At 32.2% G+C, this 20,589-nt stretch overlaps 1 protein-coding gene across 2 annotated transcripts in view; it reads right to left on the bottom strand.

The window, feature by feature from the left end:
* Positions 1 to 694: 694 nt before the first annotated feature.
* Positions 695 to 20,589, bottom strand: part of LOC118190633 (uncharacterized) — a 35,078-nt gene continuing 15,183 nt past the window's right edge. For both annotated transcript variants that reach the window (XM_035361381.2, XM_035361382.2), the window contains exons 6-12: positions 20,183 to 20,287; positions 15,701 to 15,902; positions 11,700 to 11,879; positions 10,661 to 10,903; positions 10,457 to 10,563; positions 9,861 to 9,950; positions 695 to 1,052 (exon numbers count right to left, since the gene is read on the bottom strand). In XM_035361381.2, coding sequence (XP_035217272.1) covers positions 879 to 1,052; positions 9,861 to 9,950; positions 10,457 to 10,563; positions 10,661 to 10,903; positions 11,700 to 11,879; positions 15,701 to 15,902; positions 20,183 to 20,287 — 1,101 coding nt within the window. In that variant the 3' untranslated portion in view covers positions 695 to 878. The remainder of the gene's footprint in view (positions 1,053 to 9,860; positions 9,951 to 10,456; positions 10,564 to 10,660; positions 10,904 to 11,699; positions 11,880 to 15,700; positions 15,903 to 20,182; positions 20,288 to 20,589) is intronic.

The following is a 20,589-nucleotide window of genomic DNA, read 5'->3' as shown; positions in this document are numbered from 1 at the left end:
TGATACTTCATTGTCGTTATTCACTCCTAATCCTCACAAACCATGTAATAAAAGTGACAAAAGAAGAAAATAATGCAAGAATATTAAACAAGCCATATTATGATTAACTGTATAAGCTTTTCTTCAGGGCTACACAATTTAAAATCTTGATTGGTACAACGGTTAATAAACATTTATTATGCCAATGGGCTTAAGATTCAAATCCTAAACAAGACATGGACGCCTGTGATAAAACAGTCTTCTGAAATGCAACTATTTACACTGAAAAGGCTGATGGTAGCTGAGAATGGATATCAACTTACTACTCAGTTTAACCCTCTGAGCGGCATGGGTTTTTGGATTTGTCATGAAGACCTGTATTTATGCAGCATTTATTAGCTAAATTTATATAATTACTTATTTTAGCCTCTATTTTTGTAAACTTAGATTCATTAAGATTACATTTACATTATTAAAGAAAGTGAGAAAGCAAAATATCTTAAGTTATAAGCTAATACGTATCAAGCGACAAAAAATTCCATGACCAGATATAGCCAGTCATGCCACTCAGAGGGTTAATTTTTGTAAGTCATCAGTGTTAACAGCAGTTTCTGTAAAATGCAGCATTTGCATATCACAAGTATTGTTCTACTGGCTAAAAGATTTTTGAACCAAATAAAATACATGAAGAAAAAATAACACATACACACATATATACTTATATATATATGAACAAACATTTTATTTCAAGAGAAAACTAGAGCAGAAACAATGACTAGTATAATAATAAATCTAAAACTATTTACATTTCAAAATACAAGAGCTTTTTGGTTTATCAGAAAACATTTCTATTTGGCTTCAAAATATTGCATACATAATATTTATACATAAATAAATAGCTAAGACACATTTGATGGATTCCTGTCAGTTGCAGATACAGCAGAATCAAATTGTCCTTGTTGAGCCAGTTGCTGAAGGGCTGCTAACTGTGCAGGATCTGTCACTAGGACAATCTGTTGCATGGTAGTTGACAAAGTACCATCTTCTTGAAGTTGAACAGCATACACAGGGTGCTAAAAATCAATAAATTAGCATGAAGTTAAAAACATAGTGCAATGTGATTTGATGCTTATCTGAATAAAAGTTTTGGTAAACATAAAGCAAGTTAAAAAAAAAAAATTACATTTCACAAAAATTGGCATGAAAATATTCAAACTGTTATATTTTAAGTTCATATGCAAGAGGAATCAGCATATTTTCTTATCAGTGTGTAACATTAGCTCTCCTTCAGATGCAAAGGGGTGTCCTATGTATCTTATAAGTTTTTTGCATTCTTTTAGGAGATATACGTAAACTGGAAAATTGCTGAATAGTTTAGGGTAACTTAAATACCAAAAAGAAACTGAATGCTGTGATAGCAACTTATAAATACTTACAGCTATACAATAAATTAGTGTACATGTGCAGTTATGTATAAATAAAATATTTCTAAAAATAAAATCCTATTTATTTACAATTTTGCTTTTTAACAGCATATTCCAGCAGTTAAATGGAACCTGACTATTTGAAAACTTGAATGAAAACTTTTTTTTCTATTCACGTTGAAATTAAAATATCTAACCAATTATATTATTTGCATGTGATTATACATTAAATAACTGTATTTACAGTTAAAATTTTGTTTTTGCTTTATTTCTCTATTTACTGACTTCAAAAATTTCTTCTCTACAGAACTCAAAACATTCAAATTTGAATAATTTTTACCCTTGTTTTATATTATAACACATTTATCATCCTTATTTTAAATAACAAATTTTATTCACGGAATTTTCTATTCTTACATTACATTTTACTTTTTAGCATTTTTCCTATTTTTATATATTTACAACATTTGTTTTTATGAAAACTACTTAAATTATGCAATGATGCCCAGCTATTATTAATAGGAATCTTCTTTCCAACAAACAATCAGTTATTAACATAAGAACTCCTCTCTATGCTAATATGTGACTTACATTTAATAGCAAAAAATTAAATTTTATATTATGCCTCACCAAAGGTATGGCTGATATATACATAGCAAGAGAGAGAGAAATGTTAATCGGCATTCACTACTTACTGAATGGTCTAATGAAAAAAGGCTTATACCCTTTGATGACATCAGTCTTGTTTCTTTAAATCAATATTATTTATTATTTTTCTATTCGTTTTTATTTAATTCAACTTGAACTTAATTTTCAATAAAAAAAAATTATTTTGCCTTAGTTAAATTTACAATAGCTTTTCTCACACATTTATTTACACAAATAATGAGGGTTCAATAATCTAAAATTTTTTAATTCGGTTGTCCATATAATCATTTTTACAGAACTATATATATACATAAATGAATAAATACAAAGTAAAAAAAAAAAAAAAAAAAAGAAAGAAAGAAAAGAGTTCAAAAACTAATCCATTTCACTCATAGCAGTAACAAGTGGTGGTAATAATGCAAAATAAACTAATACATTTAAAATCAATCTCGTATTTAATTCAGAAAAAAACAGAAGCACAATGGTAAACTGCATAAAAGGTAAAAAAAAATGATAAAACCAAAAATGAAAAAAGTAATTTAAATCTTTTGCTGCATTGTCATCATGTGGTTGGTGCATCAAAAGAAGTAAATACATCAGCCTGTTTCTGAAATAACAAAGACAACTATTAAAAAATAGAGTTTAATGCTTAAAATAATGTCGGGAAATTAACCCAAGTAATCTGCACTTTTATCAGTCCATTGCCTACAGGTTGGAGTAGGTAGTGCAAACACTGCAATTTTACATAAACGAATGAGTGTATGTTATGTCATCTACTACTTGTTTCAATATTAACTCCAGGGCCATACTATCATATGGCAGTCTGACCCTGACATACAACAAATTGTCAGGATTCAAAGAAACAGAGAAGAAATGAGAAAATTATAATATAAAAATAAGGTTAGATGTAAAAGAATCGTGGTTTTTCTTTATTCTTTGTTGTTTAACCTTTTGATACAGCTCGCATTCCAGTTACATACAGAAATGATGCAGTTCAAAGAAATTTATTATAAGCATTGGCATGAAAATAACAGTAGGAAAAGTTATTAATTGAATTTCATATTTAAATTAGGATTTTATTTTACATATTCTTTATCTTACATGTACACATGCATATCACGGGAAGACACGCTCCATTCTCATCGAGTTTATTTTGCTTCACCATGACTGCCTAAAATATGCTTTTGTACAGCATTTTTACATAAAAATTCAAATAATGATCCACAAATATGAAATTGCTCAAATTACATTTATATACATCCCACTTAAAGTTTACAAATTACCCTGGGCTCGAAGATTGCTAAGAATCTCCTGAATGTTGGGGATTATCTTCAAATAGTTGGAAAATCATGATGCCACTGTGCTTTTGTAGATAAATGAACATAGAAAAAAACAAATATGAGTTGTGCAATGTTGGGTAATGCAAAGAATGCTTTACTCTGTGCCATACAAAGTAAAAATCTATTTCATATAATAAAGTTTTCCAGAATAATAGGTGTGCTTATAGTCGCTACATGTGGGACATATGTATCCCTCCATTAACTATGGCTGGGACATATGGTGTCCCAACCTTTGGCTTGAAAACTGTTTGTCAAAAAAAAAAAAAAAAAAAAAAAAAAAAAAAAAAAACAGATGCTAAAGTTACCTTATTTATGACATTTTGTTCACTTGGTTAGAAAACAGAGAATTTTTTTTCTTTTTAAATTCAAAGGGTTAACCTATAATTATTACTAGATTATTTTATATTTATTAGATATATTTTTCTATGCATAAAGGATTTCTAAATTAATCTTACAATATTCAAATTAAAATGAACATAAAAGTCTGTAAATATTAATAACATAAAAATTACTGAAATTAAGTAGAAAAATTAAATTTAATCAACATATAAAAATTTTTTCACATACTATGCTATCAAATATTGCTATTTTCTGAAAATTTGTACATTTTTCACCCACTGAAAAGGTGTGATCTTGTTCAAAAATTTCATTTTGTATATGAAAACAACTACAATTCATTTTTAGATAGCAAAAGTTTCAAAGAATTCTGCACACAAGTTCAAGAAATTTGAGCTTGCAGAAGGATGCATATGGGCTAAATACGACCCCAAAAGTCTATTTAAAAATAATTACAGTACAAAGTCCGAAATCCGGACATCCATTATTCGGAATGATCTAAAATCCGGACCTCAAAACCACCAATGTTTTTCTCGTCGGCTTTACGCATACGCATTTGATCCCTCCCCCCCCCTCCGCACATAATAAAACATCTGGAGAGTCCTGATTCTTAATTTCAATTCAACACTAAATAAAATACAATGCTATGGAAGAAACAATCATTTTAGCATAAATTTGTAAGATCAGTAATTTGGCTCTGTTGCTGCATATCTACTTGGCACACATCTCAAACCAAAACATTCCACATAGATACATGGTTGATCTGATGCCAACCTGGCAAATCATTATTTATTATACTTTCCTTTTTTTACCGCATGTTTATCAAAACATGAAAAATTGTTTAATGACTCATTAAGCGATGCATAAACATTTTTTTTAATATTAGTAATTGAATAATAAAGGAGTGCGGTAACCTTTCATGTTGACAATATGGTTGGCAATGATTACAGATTTACGTTAAATACAGTAAAAATTGTTGATGAGGAAAAATTTACCAAAAATTTCTTTCCATATGCTAAAAATAAATTTTGTTGAAGATACCAAATTTTGTTGAAGACTCATAGATTTGTAGAAGATACGCATAGGTACTCATAGACCCTAAAGATTACATTTAGGACTACTTGAATTAAGAATAAATGATTTGTTATTCACATAAACCCAGAACCAGGGCTCGTATGGCCACATCGAGTCGCAGAATTTAATACCCACAGAGACTGCATCAGGCGATAAGATATCTAGCGCCGGCCCTCAGCCAGGTTTAAGTACGAGGCGTATTCGGAAACTAAGTACCGTTTTGAAAAAAAAAAAAAAAAAAAAAAAAAAGTAAAACAATTTTTACGAATACAATTTTATTTTTACATGAAAATACATGTCTTAAACTATTTTTCAACATAGTTTCCGCCAATGATCAAACACTTGTCATAGCGGGTGACCAGTTTTTGTATACCATCGTCAAAGAAACTTCCCGCCAGTTTCGATAACCACGATTCCACGGCATTTTTCCTGTCAACGTCAGATCCAAAGCGCTTGCCACCAAGCTCGCGCTTCATGTGCAGGAACAAGTGATAGGCGGACGGCGCGAAGTTCGGACTGTACGACGGGTGATCAAACTGCTCCCAATGAAACTGTCCAATTAACGATTGAGTGACACCAGCAGTATGGGGCCAAGCATTGTCATGGAGCAACACAATTCCTTTATTGAACATTCCTCTTCGTTTGTTTTGAATGGCACACCTTAGTTTTGGTAAAGTCTCACAATATCGTGCCGCATTAATGGTTTCACCTCTGGGAAGAAATTCAGTAAGCAAAACGCCTTTCCTATCCCAGAAGACAGTGACATGGTTTTTTGTAATGACATTGTCACTTTTAACTTTTGTTTTTTCGGAGATTGGGTGTGTCTCCACTCCATCGATTGTTGATCGATTCTGGTGTGAAATGACACACCCAAGTTTCATCACCTGTCACAATTTGGTTTAAAAAGTTTTCTCCCTCATCACTGTACCGCGTGAGAAATGTCAGGGCACTACCAAGTCGCTTTGTTTTGTGAACATCAGTGAGCATTTTGGAACCCATTGGGAACACAGTTTGCGATAATTCAAGCGGTCAGACACAATTTCGAACAAAACAGTACGTGAAATTTGTGGAAATGCCTCTGAAAGAGTTGTCATTGATGAAGCAATTCATGTTGTCTCATGAATTGCTTCATCAACTTTCCTTAGCAAATCATCGGTGACAACAGAAGGCCGACCACTCCGAGCCTTGGCGTGGACATTTGTTCGACCTGCATTAAACATTCTTACCCACTTTCTCACCATTCCATCACTTATCGCGTATTCACTGTAAACTTCTGTCACTTGATGATAAATTTCGGCTGGTTTAAGATTTCTCGCGTTCATAAATTTAATCACTGCACGAATCTCACAGTCAGCAGGAGAATTAATTGTCTTAAACATTTTGAATGTGCACAGCAAACTGAAAACACAACATAGAGCAACCACAATGGTGACAATTGAAAGTCAGTGAACAAGAAAAACTAGTGCGCATGTGCGGGATGCCTACTACAGCACTGCGACAGCGCTAGAATGAAACGGTACTTAAGTTTCCAAACACGCTACGTATATGGGGGGAATTTATTTATTCCTAACGCTAAGCCTTAAGCATGTGTAATAAATAGATATAAGTATAATAAATAACTAATACAATTCAAGCTTAATTGTCTCAGTATGCGATAGAAGCAAGATAAAATTTAACGGAACAACTTGTCGTTGGTCGCAAAGCTCATGATTCATAGCCAAATGTGTATAGTGAAGAATAGCTAAATTTGATGATATCCACTAATTTTAAAGGATTTCGGATATCGCAAAACAAAGGTTAAATTTTCCAATTAACAAATTTTGTAAAGAAATGTGGAGAAGGGGTAACAAACGAAGATGATATAAAAGAAGCTTTTCATTGTGATGACAATGCTTCTCAATCATCAATCAATTCATGAATGGGAAAATCTGTAGTATGGTTCTAGATCCAGAAAACACCGCTACCGATAATGTCAGAGAAGTTACTGAAAACGAGAAAATTTCTATTGACAATTTTAGTCAGAATTCTCGAAACAGCAGTTACAGGACTTCAACAATGTAACTAAACAAGAGATTATGTCTGTCTACTGAATTAAAGAGAAGTATTAGCACAAAAAACAAAGCCACTTGCACAACTTACATTGAAAGATATTTTTTAATAAGGTAAACAAATAAAAATTAAGCTTCTTTTTTGTACATTTTGATACCCTTTAGATCATAAACACTTCATTATTTCATAAATAACAATTTCATATTTTTAATTTTATAATTTCTATGTGCCATCTTACTAGATTTAAACTGATAATCTAATATCCGGAAAAATCCAGAATCGCCGAAGTTCTGACGAGTCTGGATTTCGGACTTTGTACTGTATTTAGCAAATAAAGAAACTAGAAACTGGAAACCTGACCTAAATTAAAGACCTAAATAATGACAACTACTGAAAATAACCTAAATAATGACAACTACTGAAAATAACCTAAATAATGACAACTACTAAAAAAAGGAACCTAATAATGAAACTAAAAAAAATGAACCTGACCTAAATAATGACAACTACTGAAAAAATGAACAACTGATAATGAATCGTGACTTAAGAGGAACATTCCCTTTTATGGAGGTGGGGTGAAACATACTCCATACACGTGCACGTGGGATATTATACACAATAGACAGAGAGAGACAGAGTAGTAGATCAAATGTCTGTAGCAATTAGAGCATGAGAATACACATACTTCAAAGTTTTACAAATTTTAGATCATTACATTTAGCATGAAATGATGAGCAAAAATGAACTAAAAAATGTATATAAAATGAATTTCTTTGATACTTGTATATCAAAATATATATTAAATATTTTATACAAAAAGAAAATACAGAGCATATAGAAAACATTTTTACATTTTTCAAACATCAGCTTCGGAGCAGCTTGATTTAAAACTTTACTGTTGTTCTAGTTCCCATTCTCTTCCCAGATTAAATGCTGCCATTACTTCCTTGATCAGCTACACAGTTTAGTTCTAAATTTGTTTTTTCATTATTAATCATAAGAAAGCTGTGAGTTTATTTAGAACTTACCATCCTGATGCAACAGAAAAGTATTTTTAGTACTAGTTATAATAAAAGTTCAAAATTCTAGACAATGCAATCTTGCTCAACTTAACACCATGAAGTGTTAGGGATACAAGCTTAATGAATTCTGCTAATACACTGCTCGACAATGAAAATGCAAGACCAAAAAGAAGTGGTCAGAAATATATGCAAATTTTAGAGTAGATGCACATCAATGAGTTATGCGAATGATGTGAAATGCGCAGCTCTCCAACGCAAAGAGTTGGAGTATAAGGGAGATATTAAGGAAGGAATGTGCAGAATGGGCAATATTTGTATCGTTATTTCTACCAGACGAATTATCGAAGGAAGTTTGTTTTTGCCCCGAAGGATATGTGTAATAGAAGAGAATGCCAGGCCGCCGTCAATGAAGGCACTTCCAGCAGACAGACGATTTTACGAGGTTTATGGTAATCAGACTGAGAAGGGCGGGTTGGTCCTTATGTCAAATTGCAGCTGATACCCAAATGGATGCAAGCACGGTGCATCGGTGGCGAACATGGTTGAAACAAGGAAATGTGGGAAGAAGGAGGGGTGCAGGTGCAGCCAGAGTGACGTCAGCATGTGTGGATCGACGCATCCACCGACAAGCTGTGACGTTCCCGCAAGTCACCTGTACTGCTATTCTGCAGCATGTGCAAGATACCCTGGATGTTCCCATGTCGACCAGAACCATTTCCCGTCGATTGGTTAAACGTGGCCTGCACTCACTGCGTCCGTTAAGAAGACTGCCATTGACTCCACAGCATAGACGGCAACGTTTAGAATGGTGCCGGACTGGACCAATGTGGATGACAGAATGGCGAAACGTCATGTTCTCAGATGAGTCACACTTCTGTGTATCCAGTGACAGTCACCACATACGTGTGTGGCGTCGACGTGGAGACAGATCTAATCCGGCAGTAACTGTGGAATGCCCCACCGCGCGACAACGTGGCATAATGGTTTGGGGCGCTATTGCCTATGATTCCAGGTCACTATGACGGCCCAACGATACTTGGATAATGTACTGCAGCTGGTGGCAATCCACAACCTTCAGGTGTTGCCCAATGCAATTTTTCAGCAGGATAACACCCAACAACACAGTGCTCGCATCTGCCAACATTCTCTGCAAGGTATACAGATACTTCCCTGGCCACCGTACTCTCCTGACCTGTCACCAATCGAACATGTGTGGGATGTGATTGGACGCCGTTTGCAGACTCTGCCCCTGCCTCATTCAGAAGACGAACTGTGGTAAATGGTTGAAAGGGAATGGAGAGCCATCCCTGAGGACACCATCCACACTCTTATTGACTCTATGCTTAGACTTGTTTCTTCGTGCATTGCTGTCTGCGGTGGTCCTATATCCTACTGAGCCGACGCTTTTCTCGCTCTGTATTCTGACTAATCATTTTGAAATAAAGATCACTTATTACTGCTTGCTGTCTCTGTCTTTTTTCCATATTTCATCACTTTCTGACTACTCCTTCTTGGTCTTGCATTTTTCAATGTCGAGCAGTGTATATTTGACAATAGTTATAAAAACAAAATCATCAGACTATGGTAGCTGGCTTCAATTAGATGTAGAAGAGGAAACCTGTCTTTTAGCTTTCACTGCAGCACATCCTCCCCACTTTCTAAACCAACAAGCAATGGAAGACATCTCTTACGAAGAACATTTCCCTTTACCATAATGTCATTTACAATGTATTTTTAATTCTAAACTTTAAAAAATTTTTGGCCTTATTAGCTGTTAATTTCACCTGCATCCGAGAGGCTGTGCAGATTTCAAGCATTGTTGGATTTTAGGTGGAAAGATTTCCTTTTCTACTATATATGCAAACAGTCACAGATATTATATAAATTTGATCAACTGCTTAAGCTGTAATTTTTTTTATACTTCTTTCTAAAAAATTAAATGAAGTTTAATGTTAAATAAAATGAAGTTTAATGACTTATAATATTACCTCCTGGAGTATCTGACTTGAATTTTCTCCTTGCAGTGTAACAATAGTTGGAAATGATTTATTTACAGCTACAGCCGCTTCAGAAGAACTCTAAAATAAGAATAATATAAAATATTTAACTCAGCATTTAACAGCATAAAATCGTGAACTTTTCTATAAAACAGTTTCTGAATTACTAATTGCATACTAACCAGAACCAAAATATGGCAGCATAAAAAAGTTTTAAACTATGCCAGACGCAGAAACTAGTTACAACCAGTTCAACTGGCAAAAACTATTAAAAATATTGCATCGATTAGTAACATTAATATTTCGAACGCATCTTCAAAATTTATGGGCACTTCAAACATGAAGAAATTAGAGCCAATTTAATCTAGTGCAGGCTGCTTTATAGATATGACCCCTATGCATACTGCTGAAGGGAAATAGAAAAGGGCTTTTTTTTCATTCTGTGCTCTTTTTCAAGTACTTTAGAATAAAATTTGTTATTTAGTGGTTGACTCTCATTTTATTAACATTTCATGCATAAAACTATTTTCTTACAAATGCATCCAATATATTTTCATTCTGTGTTATGGAGAAGCTAAATCACTTACATGTTGAATATTGGCACTTTTCAGAATACTTTTCTGTTCTGGCTTTCGTTCAGAATCCCGAGGTTCATTTTTCACTTCTAAAGGCTCTTCTGCTTTCTTATCAGAATCTAATTGATAATTCAAATAATTTATTTTTCAGTTCCACAAAACTGATAAAAAGTTTTAAAATTAATAAAAAGGACAACTTTTTTTTTAAATACAAACCATTATTTCTACAATTCTTTTCCTCGGATGTAGGAGAAGTTGCATCGTTTTCACTCTGATCAAATATTCCATGAGCAGTTCTTTTGTGCATGGCTAGAGTAGAAGTTTGTCTATAATTTTTTCCACAAAGATTACACATATAAGGCTTTGAGTGAGTATGTACAACATGGTGCTTATAAAGGCTAGAATATTCTGTAAACCTTTTGCTACAGCCAGAAACAGCACACACATAAGGCTTTTCACCTGTAAAGAATAAATGTTAAAGGCTTAAAATGAATGACTTGCTAAAAATGTTTCAGCACAAACACTATTTAATAAATTAACCCTCTGGCTGCTCATCCCGCGATTTCCACGGGCAACTCAAATGTAGCAAAATCTGCTCAAAATTGCATGTACTGCATAATTTGAAATCGCACAAAGCAATTCAAACTCATATATTGTAAAAAATTTATCCTGTAATTCAGAACAGGAAAGCACGAAAATTGAACCATACACAGAGGGTTAAGTTTGTAATTGTAAGGAACATTACAATTTCTTTACACTTAATAGCTAACAAATTTCTAGAATATTTCTTTTGGTAATATTTATAAAGTTTATAAGTAATACAACACTACAAATTTTTCCAATCGAAAATAATATATATATGAAGATATCTTGTTGGTTTAGATTTTAATACGATATAACAATAAATTAATCATAATTTATAAGTCAATGACATGCAATTACAATGACAAAATATAAAAACATATGAAAAGTATAATTTTATCAGCTTTCATGTTCCATATTCATTTCATATTCTGAATTTAAACCAAATTAGAGAACTGGCTACAATATTCCCATCTACCTTTTACTCCTTTGGTTAAAACTGAATGTAAAATAAGTTTCCAAAAAATTTTCAATCGAAAAATTGAATTTGTTTATGCAAAACTGATCAGTTATCAATGTTAAATAAAAGCATCACTATTACCAACTTTTCATTCGGTTTAAAGCAATAATAATGCAAGAAATAAATGACGATATGAAAAGATATTTAACAAACCTGTGTGTATTCTTATATGGTTCTTGTAATTTGTAGCACTAGCAAATGCTCTTCCACAACCTTCTTCTTTACACATATAAGGCCTTTCGCCAGTATGAGTCCTGATGTGAACCTTCCTGATGTTTGACGTTGTAAAAGCACGATCACATCCATTAAAGGGGCATTTAAATGGTCTTTCTCCTGGGTGGAAAAAACAATTTAATTAGGAAGAAAATCTTTAAAAGTTGAACTCTGAAAAACTCAAACTGAAGGGTTTGAAGAAAAAAGTTTCCAGTTAAAGAAAAAATTGACTTATTTAGAAAAAATTAACAGATTCAAAATTCTGCATTCCAACATTCAGTTTCACTTATCTATCATTGTGATTTATTGAAATTCGAAAGTATATTTTTCAAATAAGTTTCACATATATCACAAAGTTTAACCCTTTGAGGGGCGGTATATAAAATAATTTAAATTGTGGTAAAAATTTTGAATGAATTGTAACTTACAGACTCTTAGGAAACAAAATTGAGACTTCAAAAAAATCTAGAGTGAAATCCTGAATTTTGGTATACATATTTCATATCAGTGGCCCTCTATGACATTTTTTCCCAGGTAGCTGCCAATAGTTAATCCCCCCCATCTATTTTTGCGAACTTTTGATGTGCATCTATAGAGATGGGTGCTTGAGTACAGTTATGCAAGTCTGAAGGCGAAAAAACTTTTTAAATTTTGCTAGAAATTTAAAATTAGAAAATAAAATTTATGTTTTTTGCACTTTGATGATGCCACCCAGCTGAATATACTTATGTCAAATATGGGTAAAAAGATTTTTAAAGTGATTTAAATTCAATATTATTATTTTATGAAAAATTTTAGCAAATTTGCATGCATTGCTGCATGCAGAAACCGTATCATGCCGTAACTGAGCTAGTATAATGTTACAAGGAGATGTTACTCAGGCAAAAAAATATTTTTAAAGAAATTCAAATGAAACACTACGACTCAGCTGAAAAATTATGTTGCATTTTTGAAGGTATTATATTTTATGCTTTAGATAATATATAAAAAAGAGTATGCTTCATGCTATGATAGCAAGAATCACCCCCCCTACACACACTTTCGATTATCAGGCACGGTAAGGGGCCCTTTTTAATTTTTTGTAAATATAGGTTGTAATATATCATTTTGTTCAAGAAGAAAAGCTGTTAAATGATTTTATTATTTGATACACCCTATAGCTCTTATTTCAGTCAAAACTTAATAAACTCAAATATTTACCACTTTTTTTCCCTTCCAAAGATAAATGTTTTGCATCTAAAGCTGACCTTAGAAATATTTCCCTCAATTCACCAGCTGTGAAGACTAAACCACGTATCCTAATCCAAGGGGAAAATTTATACCTTCCAATTTTCTTGTTTTCTTTGCAATGTTATCTACAGTCATGTGTGCAGGCTAAGTTGCCCCTTTTTCAATTTCATCTTTTTCCCTTCTTCAGCTGCGACTTTGCCAGTATCTAGTGTCTAAATCACTAGTCACTCATTTCATATGATCTAGCCTGTTAATAGCAGCAAGTTTTTCTTCTACTGATAAAACCACAAATTTTCTTCTACCAGTCATTGCTCAACAAGAATTCATTAGAACACCCACACACAAAGTCCCTCAAGTTGCTATGTTGTCGCACAACTAGTTATGTACTCTGGTGCCAATATGAAAACTAACAACCAACTGATTATTCATTCAAACTGCAAGAATTGAGGCTGCCAAAATCAAATGTGGAAATGATATGGTTCTTATTTCGTGGTTTGAATGACTGCTACAGTCTACAGATTGATTTTCTTTTGAGTGAGGCTATTTTAATATGTTTTTTAATTTGTTACAAAAGGCTCATAAAATGGAACCTCAGTTAATCAAAACTTGGATAATTGAAGTTCTACTGCATGTTTCAATAAAATACAAATTTGAAACTACTGTACAATGCAACTGAATGTTCTTTCAAATAGAAAACCAAGCATTTTCTTCTGGTTTCCTTTATCACCTTCTAGAACAAAATTTTTTTGACCATACACCCAAAAGACGAAAAGAATTCTAAGTTGTATTCCATATAATATATATCATAATATTATATGATAAACATAATATAATATCCACTTTAAAGCTTAGTGCATTTATGATGTTAAGCTCCCCAGGGATTAGAGAAACCAGATATAGTTACCAATGATTAAACCTTATACTCAAGCATACAAGATCATATACTCACAAGTGATAGTGAGCCTACTTTTTCTGGCATATCACCAAGTATCACAATGTGCACTCTCTTGGGGTATGCATAACCTACTTTGGAGACCACTGCTCTAGAAAGTACTCCACGGAAAGCAATCCTTTAATTAAGCAGATAGCACATGTATGCTTTGCCGTACTCAAACTAATTAACCTTTAAACCTCTCCCTTTACAACCACTGTCTGGTTTTAGTAAAAATAAACTGAAATCAGAAGAATATGTATCTGAAATAAAATTAGCTTAAAAAAAAATAGGGAGCATTTTTTAAAATTACTTTTATATTTGTATACTTTGTTACCATGTTCTGTTTTGTAAGTATGAAACAGTAAGTATGTAAGTATATTGAATATGTTACGTAAGTATGTTATTGCATACCTAATATAATTTAACAAATTAGTGATTACCAAAGAAACAAGTCATTATAACTTCATGACTTGCATTCAAAATGAAATTATTTTGACAATTAAACTACTGTAATTTAACTACTTCATAAATGCAAATTGCATTTATGAAGGCAAAGGGCTGCAAGTGGCTCACAAGCCACAGTTTAGATTGCTATATACTAAGCAAGGACAGATCTAAAAAGAATAATAGTAAATCATTATAGCATTCTTAATATATACAAAATGGATACAGTCAAAAGTCTTTAATCCGGACTTGTCGGGACTTCGGCGATTCCGGATTATAGATATTCAATTTAAATCTGGTAAGATGTCATGCAAAAATTATAAAATTAGAAATATGAAACTGTAATTTATGAAATAAAGAGCAATTATGATCTAAAGGGTACCAAAATTTACAAAAAAAAAAAGCTTAATATTTATTTGTTTACTTTACTGGACATTTATTTCAACGTGCACATGCGTAAAGCATACATTACACATAGTCGAAATTAGAAAATTGCAACCAGAAAACTATTTGATGTGTATTCGTGATATTCATAATGAGGATAAATTTGATTTAAATCATATCAAAGACGGAGTACATCGAGATGAAATACTACATTTAGTAAGGAATTATAAGCCAAATAATATAAAACATCTGCCCTGAAGATAAGGATAGTGCTGACAGATCAACTTCCAGTTCATTGCGTGCGGCGATGTCCCCCCTACCCCGACAGAACAGCATGAAATTGATAAACAAATTTCGGAATGCTTAGAGAAACAAAAGATATGCCTTTATACATTTTTTGCAGCAATTCCACTTTTTGTTTGATGGACATCGAAACATGCTTTCGCTTTGTAGATCCTTTGGCAGCTCCAGAATCGGAAATTCTTTTTGACATAATCGAAAGTTCAAGCTTACTTTTATAAAATTGCTCTACTAATCTGCAAAAAATAATAAGCCAGATCCAATTTGAAGATTAAGGAGCAACGCAATCTGCAACATTAACTGAAATAGATAATTAAATAATTTTAGCTTAGCTTATACCATCCTTTATACATTAAACACGCATGTGTAAAAGTATTATGCGTTTACGCATGTGCAGAAAGCTTGTAGCCTTGAGGTCGGATTATAGATCGTTCCGGATTATGGACGTCCAGATTAAAGACTTTTGACTGTATCTTGAAAATCATATAGACTGCAAAACTTCTCCTAATTTACTGTTCTCATTATGCCTCTTCACGACAGAAGATTAGACATACTTAAGAATAATTTGCAAATTAAATGTGATGTTAATTAGCCTTCATATACACAAAACATTTACTCAATAAAATTTATAAAATGGTTTAAAAATTACCAGTATGTGTTCTAACATGCTTTTGTAAATCACCAGAAGTTTTGAAAGCTTTCTGACAAGTATCCACTGGACATTTATAAGGAGTTTCCCCAGTATGAACTCGTGTGTGACTTTTTAATCCATAACCTGTTGCAAAAGCTTTACCACATCCCATAATAGTACATTTAAAAGGCCTATCACCAGTGTGAGACCTCTCATGGACCTGAAAGTATAATAATAATTCAATAATAAAATATATAGAATATGCAAGTTAGCCCAGAAATCAAAATATACTTGCAAGTAGACCAAAATTTGGAAGCTTTTATGGTTACTTCTGTATTATTCCATCAACCATAAAGCTGTTGTCAAACAGCGCAATTTAGCACCAATTATAGGCAAGCATGACATAACACATTCATAACATCAGCATTTTTGTTTACTGTAAACCCCAAATGATTCTGTATGAGCTAGCTTTTGTTTTTATGAATCAGGCTATACATTAACTATTACTGCTGTATTTTTCCTTGCATTTTGAAAAAAAGATATATATATATATATATATAAATTTGGGACTTATTTTCTACAGATAAACCACAGATTATTCCTTTCATGATTCCCTTCATAAAATGAAGCATGAAATAATGAATGGAAATTATGGAAGCATCCAAAAGAAGTCTTTAATGGGCATAGTATTGCTGACTTGATATGGTTGGACATGGTATAGTTGATATGCATACAATACAGTAATAGGTTGGATCAATTATCTGCAGGAATTCTGTATTCATACCAGAACTTCCAGTAAAATCAGCAGGTCTAACAAAACTGCAGAAACTGATAACCTTTTTTCGAAAAGCAAAAATGAAGCGAGTTGAATACTAATTGTTTATTTAATAAAAAGGTGTCAATTCCTTCAGAATTCTGCAGAAACAACTGACACAATGCTGGTGGTATCTCTGCCAACTTCTATGGTTCAATAGTAGCCAACTTTCATGAATGCCAGAGTTATATGTACCTTTTATTGTTATAATATGAAGTAACATATACAAAAAGACTGATATGCTATTTAGGAAATTTTTTATTTCAATTTTAATTTAAATGCTTTTTAACAGGCACAATCAATAAAGAATTTGAAATCATTTTGTAATAATCAAAATAACTTATATTACACATGAGTTTTAAATTCTTTAATAAGATTGCAATTCTAATAATCAAGGATATAGGTAAGTAATTAAGATGCTTATAAAATTTTTCAAGTTTTAATATGTCATGTTTTACTTTTGTATTATATGTTTACCGACAAGCTCAGACCTCCAATATGCAACAGGAATTTTTTCTTAAATTTTCTTTTTAAATGCCATTTAACTTAGGTAATTGTACTTCATTAAATTAAAACTTCAGTTTTTAAGGTTTATAGCTAAATTACATTTATACATAAATATAAAAGTTATAGGTACCAGGAAGAAATCACTAAAGTAATTTATTAATACATGTTGCACTCCATCCCTCTAAAACTAAAATTTAGATTTGCATGAAACTAGACGATGACAATTTTTTTATGATTAATTAATTCTTATTCTTCTTCCATTGGTACAACAGCCCAAGCCAACATAAGACTCCTTAGAATGTTTTTCCATTCAGCCAGTTTTTCCATTGGTACTTTAATAACGCTTATGTCATTACTGATGCTATCTAACCACGAAAGTATGAGACTTCCTTTGAATCATTTTCTTATAGCTTTTAGTTAATAATTTTAAATATTAAAGAAAGGAATTCATTTGGCAAATGTTACTAACAACTTTCATATAGTTACCTTAAGATATTTGATAACAATACTTTATTTGTGTAATTAATTTAATTCATTATCGTGTTGCCACAGGCCATCAATGTTTAAAGCACCAACCATTTTTCTTAGAACTTTTCCTCTGAAAAATAACTAGATAACTTTCATGTACCTTTGTTGAAGTATGGGTTTCAGAGACTTAGGTAAGTATAGGCCTTATTATAGTCTTATTTAAAAGTAGTTCCATCTCCTTTTCAAGCACAGCAGAACCTCTGTTAACCAGGCCTTTATTTACAGAGGTCTGTGTTAATTGACTATCAGTTTAAAGAAGTCACTGGGAAAATGCAGTAATGCTGGAAAGGATGCTGCAAAAATTGGTAACATTCTTGGATTCCGTTGCCAACGATTGATCTTTCGCTTTCTCATCAATTATAGTTTTTTTAATGAACTTATTATTTTGCATTAGGTAAAAGATGTGGTTTATGTGTATTAAAAATGAATGCAACATTAAACTAACAATGAATTCATTTAGCTGTCTCAACGGATTAAAGAATGCAAAGATATCACTCAAGATGATGCTTCAGAATGGATAACTATAGAAAATCTAGAAAAAAGTTTTCAAGTTTTGAGTGATGTAGAAATCATTTGTGGAACAATAAAAACTGCAGTGATGAAAGCAATGCTGAGTATAACTACAAAACTGACAGTATGAAAATTAGCCATTCTGAGTCCTTGATTTCGTTTTATTTTAAATATGGCAAAGCAGATAATAGGAATTTGCCAGGGCAAGGATGCTTCATGAACAATACTTTAAAGGAAACTGGCTCATATTCATACCTTATATGCTGCCACCTGATTCACCAGGATTTGAACCTGCTTCCCACTACCAACAATCAGTGCTTTTACTGCTTGATCACTGGTAGTGAGAAACTTTAAGCAAAGCTTTTTGATACTTTGAGAAATGTCTAGATGCTTCTCTTATGGATATTTTGTTGATCAAAAACTGACCATTCAAAAATGGAAGCTAATACAGTTACAAGGACTGTCATAAAAAAAGGATAACCTTTTCCAAATTAAAATTCACATCTCATAAAAATGCCTGCAAGAAATTCGATAAAACTTTACTACTTGCACTAATTTTGATGGGGTTTATTTCAGTTTTTTCATGAATATTTATCTTGTGAAACAAAATTTTATATGCATTATTTGGTTGAGAGAAACAAATTTTATCTAGTAATAAAACAGTTTATCAAAATAATAATAATAACTGTAAACAAGAATTTTAAATAAACAATTCCAGAAAATCTTGCTCAAAAATAAATTGTTATGATCTAAAATAAGTCTCTATTAATCAACTTTACAATTACCTGAGGTGGCAACAATTCTAGGTATCTTGGATAATCAAAATTCTATTGCTCTTTTGAATGTAAAAAATTTTTAAACACACATACAAGACACACCAAAAAAAAAAAAAAGAAAGAAAAGAAAATTAATTTTGATTGGATTAAACCTAAATTTCACATCATAAAAGATAGCAAGAAAATTTTAAAAACATTATCAAGTATATACTAAATTCAGTTTATCAGTATCTAATAAATACTATAAATTATTACTAAGCTAAAATTGTGAAAGACAATTTAAAAAAAAAAAATTACTCATGCAATTTTTACAAAACTTGGTGCTTTAGCAAAGGCATAATTTGAGGTGTAAAATCGAACTATAGGAAAGAAAAAAAAAAAAAAAAAAAAAAAAAAAAAAAAAAATCAACATGCCATTTCAAAAAAATTTAAGTTTTATATCAAAAAAAGTATTTTGCAGCAACGCTATATTCTAACATATATCCTAAATTCTGCTTTCGTAATGAAGAATACAAGTGCAATTTTGTTGATTGGTATATAAAATGCCTAATAATTCATAATATACGTAGCGTATTCGGAAACCGTTTCATTCTAGCGCCGTCGCAGCGCTGTGGTAGGCGTCCCACGCATGCGCACTAGTCTTTCTTGTTCACTGACTTTCAATTGTCACCATTTTGGTTGCTCTATGTTGTGTTTTCAGTTTGCTGTGCACATTCAAAATGTTTAAGACAATTAGTTCTCCCGCTGACTGTGAGATTCGGGCCGTGATTAAATTTTTGAACGCGAGGAATGTTAAACCGGCCGAAATTTATCATCAAGTGACAGAAGTTTACGGTGAATACGCGATAAGTGATGGAATGGTGAGAAAGTGGGTAAGATTGTTTAATGCAGGTCGAACAAATGTCCATGCCGAGGCTCGGAGTGGTCTGCCTTCTGTTGTCACCGATGATTTGGTACGTAAAGTTGATGAAGCAATGCATGAGAACAGACGCTTCACAATGACAACTCTTTCAGAGGCTTTCCCCGAATTTCACATACTGTTTTGTTCGAAATTGTTCCTGCACATGAAGTGCGAGCTTGATGGCAAGCGCTTTGGATCTGACGATGACACGAAAAATGCTGTGAAGTCGTGGTTATCGAAACTGGCGGGAAGTTTCTTTGAGGATGGTATACAAAAACTGGTCACCCACTATGACAAGTGTTTGATCATAGGTGGAAACTATGTTGAAAAATAGTTTAAGACATGTATTTTCATGTAAAAATAAAACTGGATTTGAAAAAATTGTTTTACTATTTTTTTTTTCCAAAACAGTACTTAGTTTTCGAATACGCCTCGTATATACATTCATAGAAATTAATTCTTACCCTTAAATGATGCAATGTAGTATACAGCCTATGACAATCTGCATATGGACAACGGAAGGCCTTTTCTAGTGTGCGTGTGGTGCTCACCTGACTAAAGTTGTCCTCCTAAAGCAATAAAAACAAAAGTCATATATTTACACCATTTCTGACTCCAGAAACAGTATACACAAGTACTGCATAATGTTACATTACAATAAACTTCTAATGTTTAATTATCACTATTAATAAATTATTCTTTTTTAGGCTTGTTCCAAATACTCATGTCATTGAAAACTGCATTTGTTCTATGCTCAGCGTCTTTTCATAATCCATTTCTTCTTTTAACTTGTTTTTGGTAGCTATCAACTAAAGCTTTAAAGAGAGAGAATTTCATGTAAAACTTTTGATAGTACATTTCAGTTAATGAG

The sequence above is a fragment of the Stegodyphus dumicola genome, chromosome 11 (assembly GCF_044657685.1).
Source record: "Stegodyphus dumicola isolate Sdum_Otavi_A_Nest chromosome 11, ASM4465768v1".
In the NCBI taxonomy this organism is placed as follows: domain Eukaryota; kingdom Metazoa; phylum Arthropoda; class Arachnida; order Araneae; family Eresidae; genus Stegodyphus; species Stegodyphus dumicola.
The sequence above is the reverse complement of the archived record's forward strand: the minus strand, read 5'-3'. Positions and strand labels throughout refer to the sequence as shown.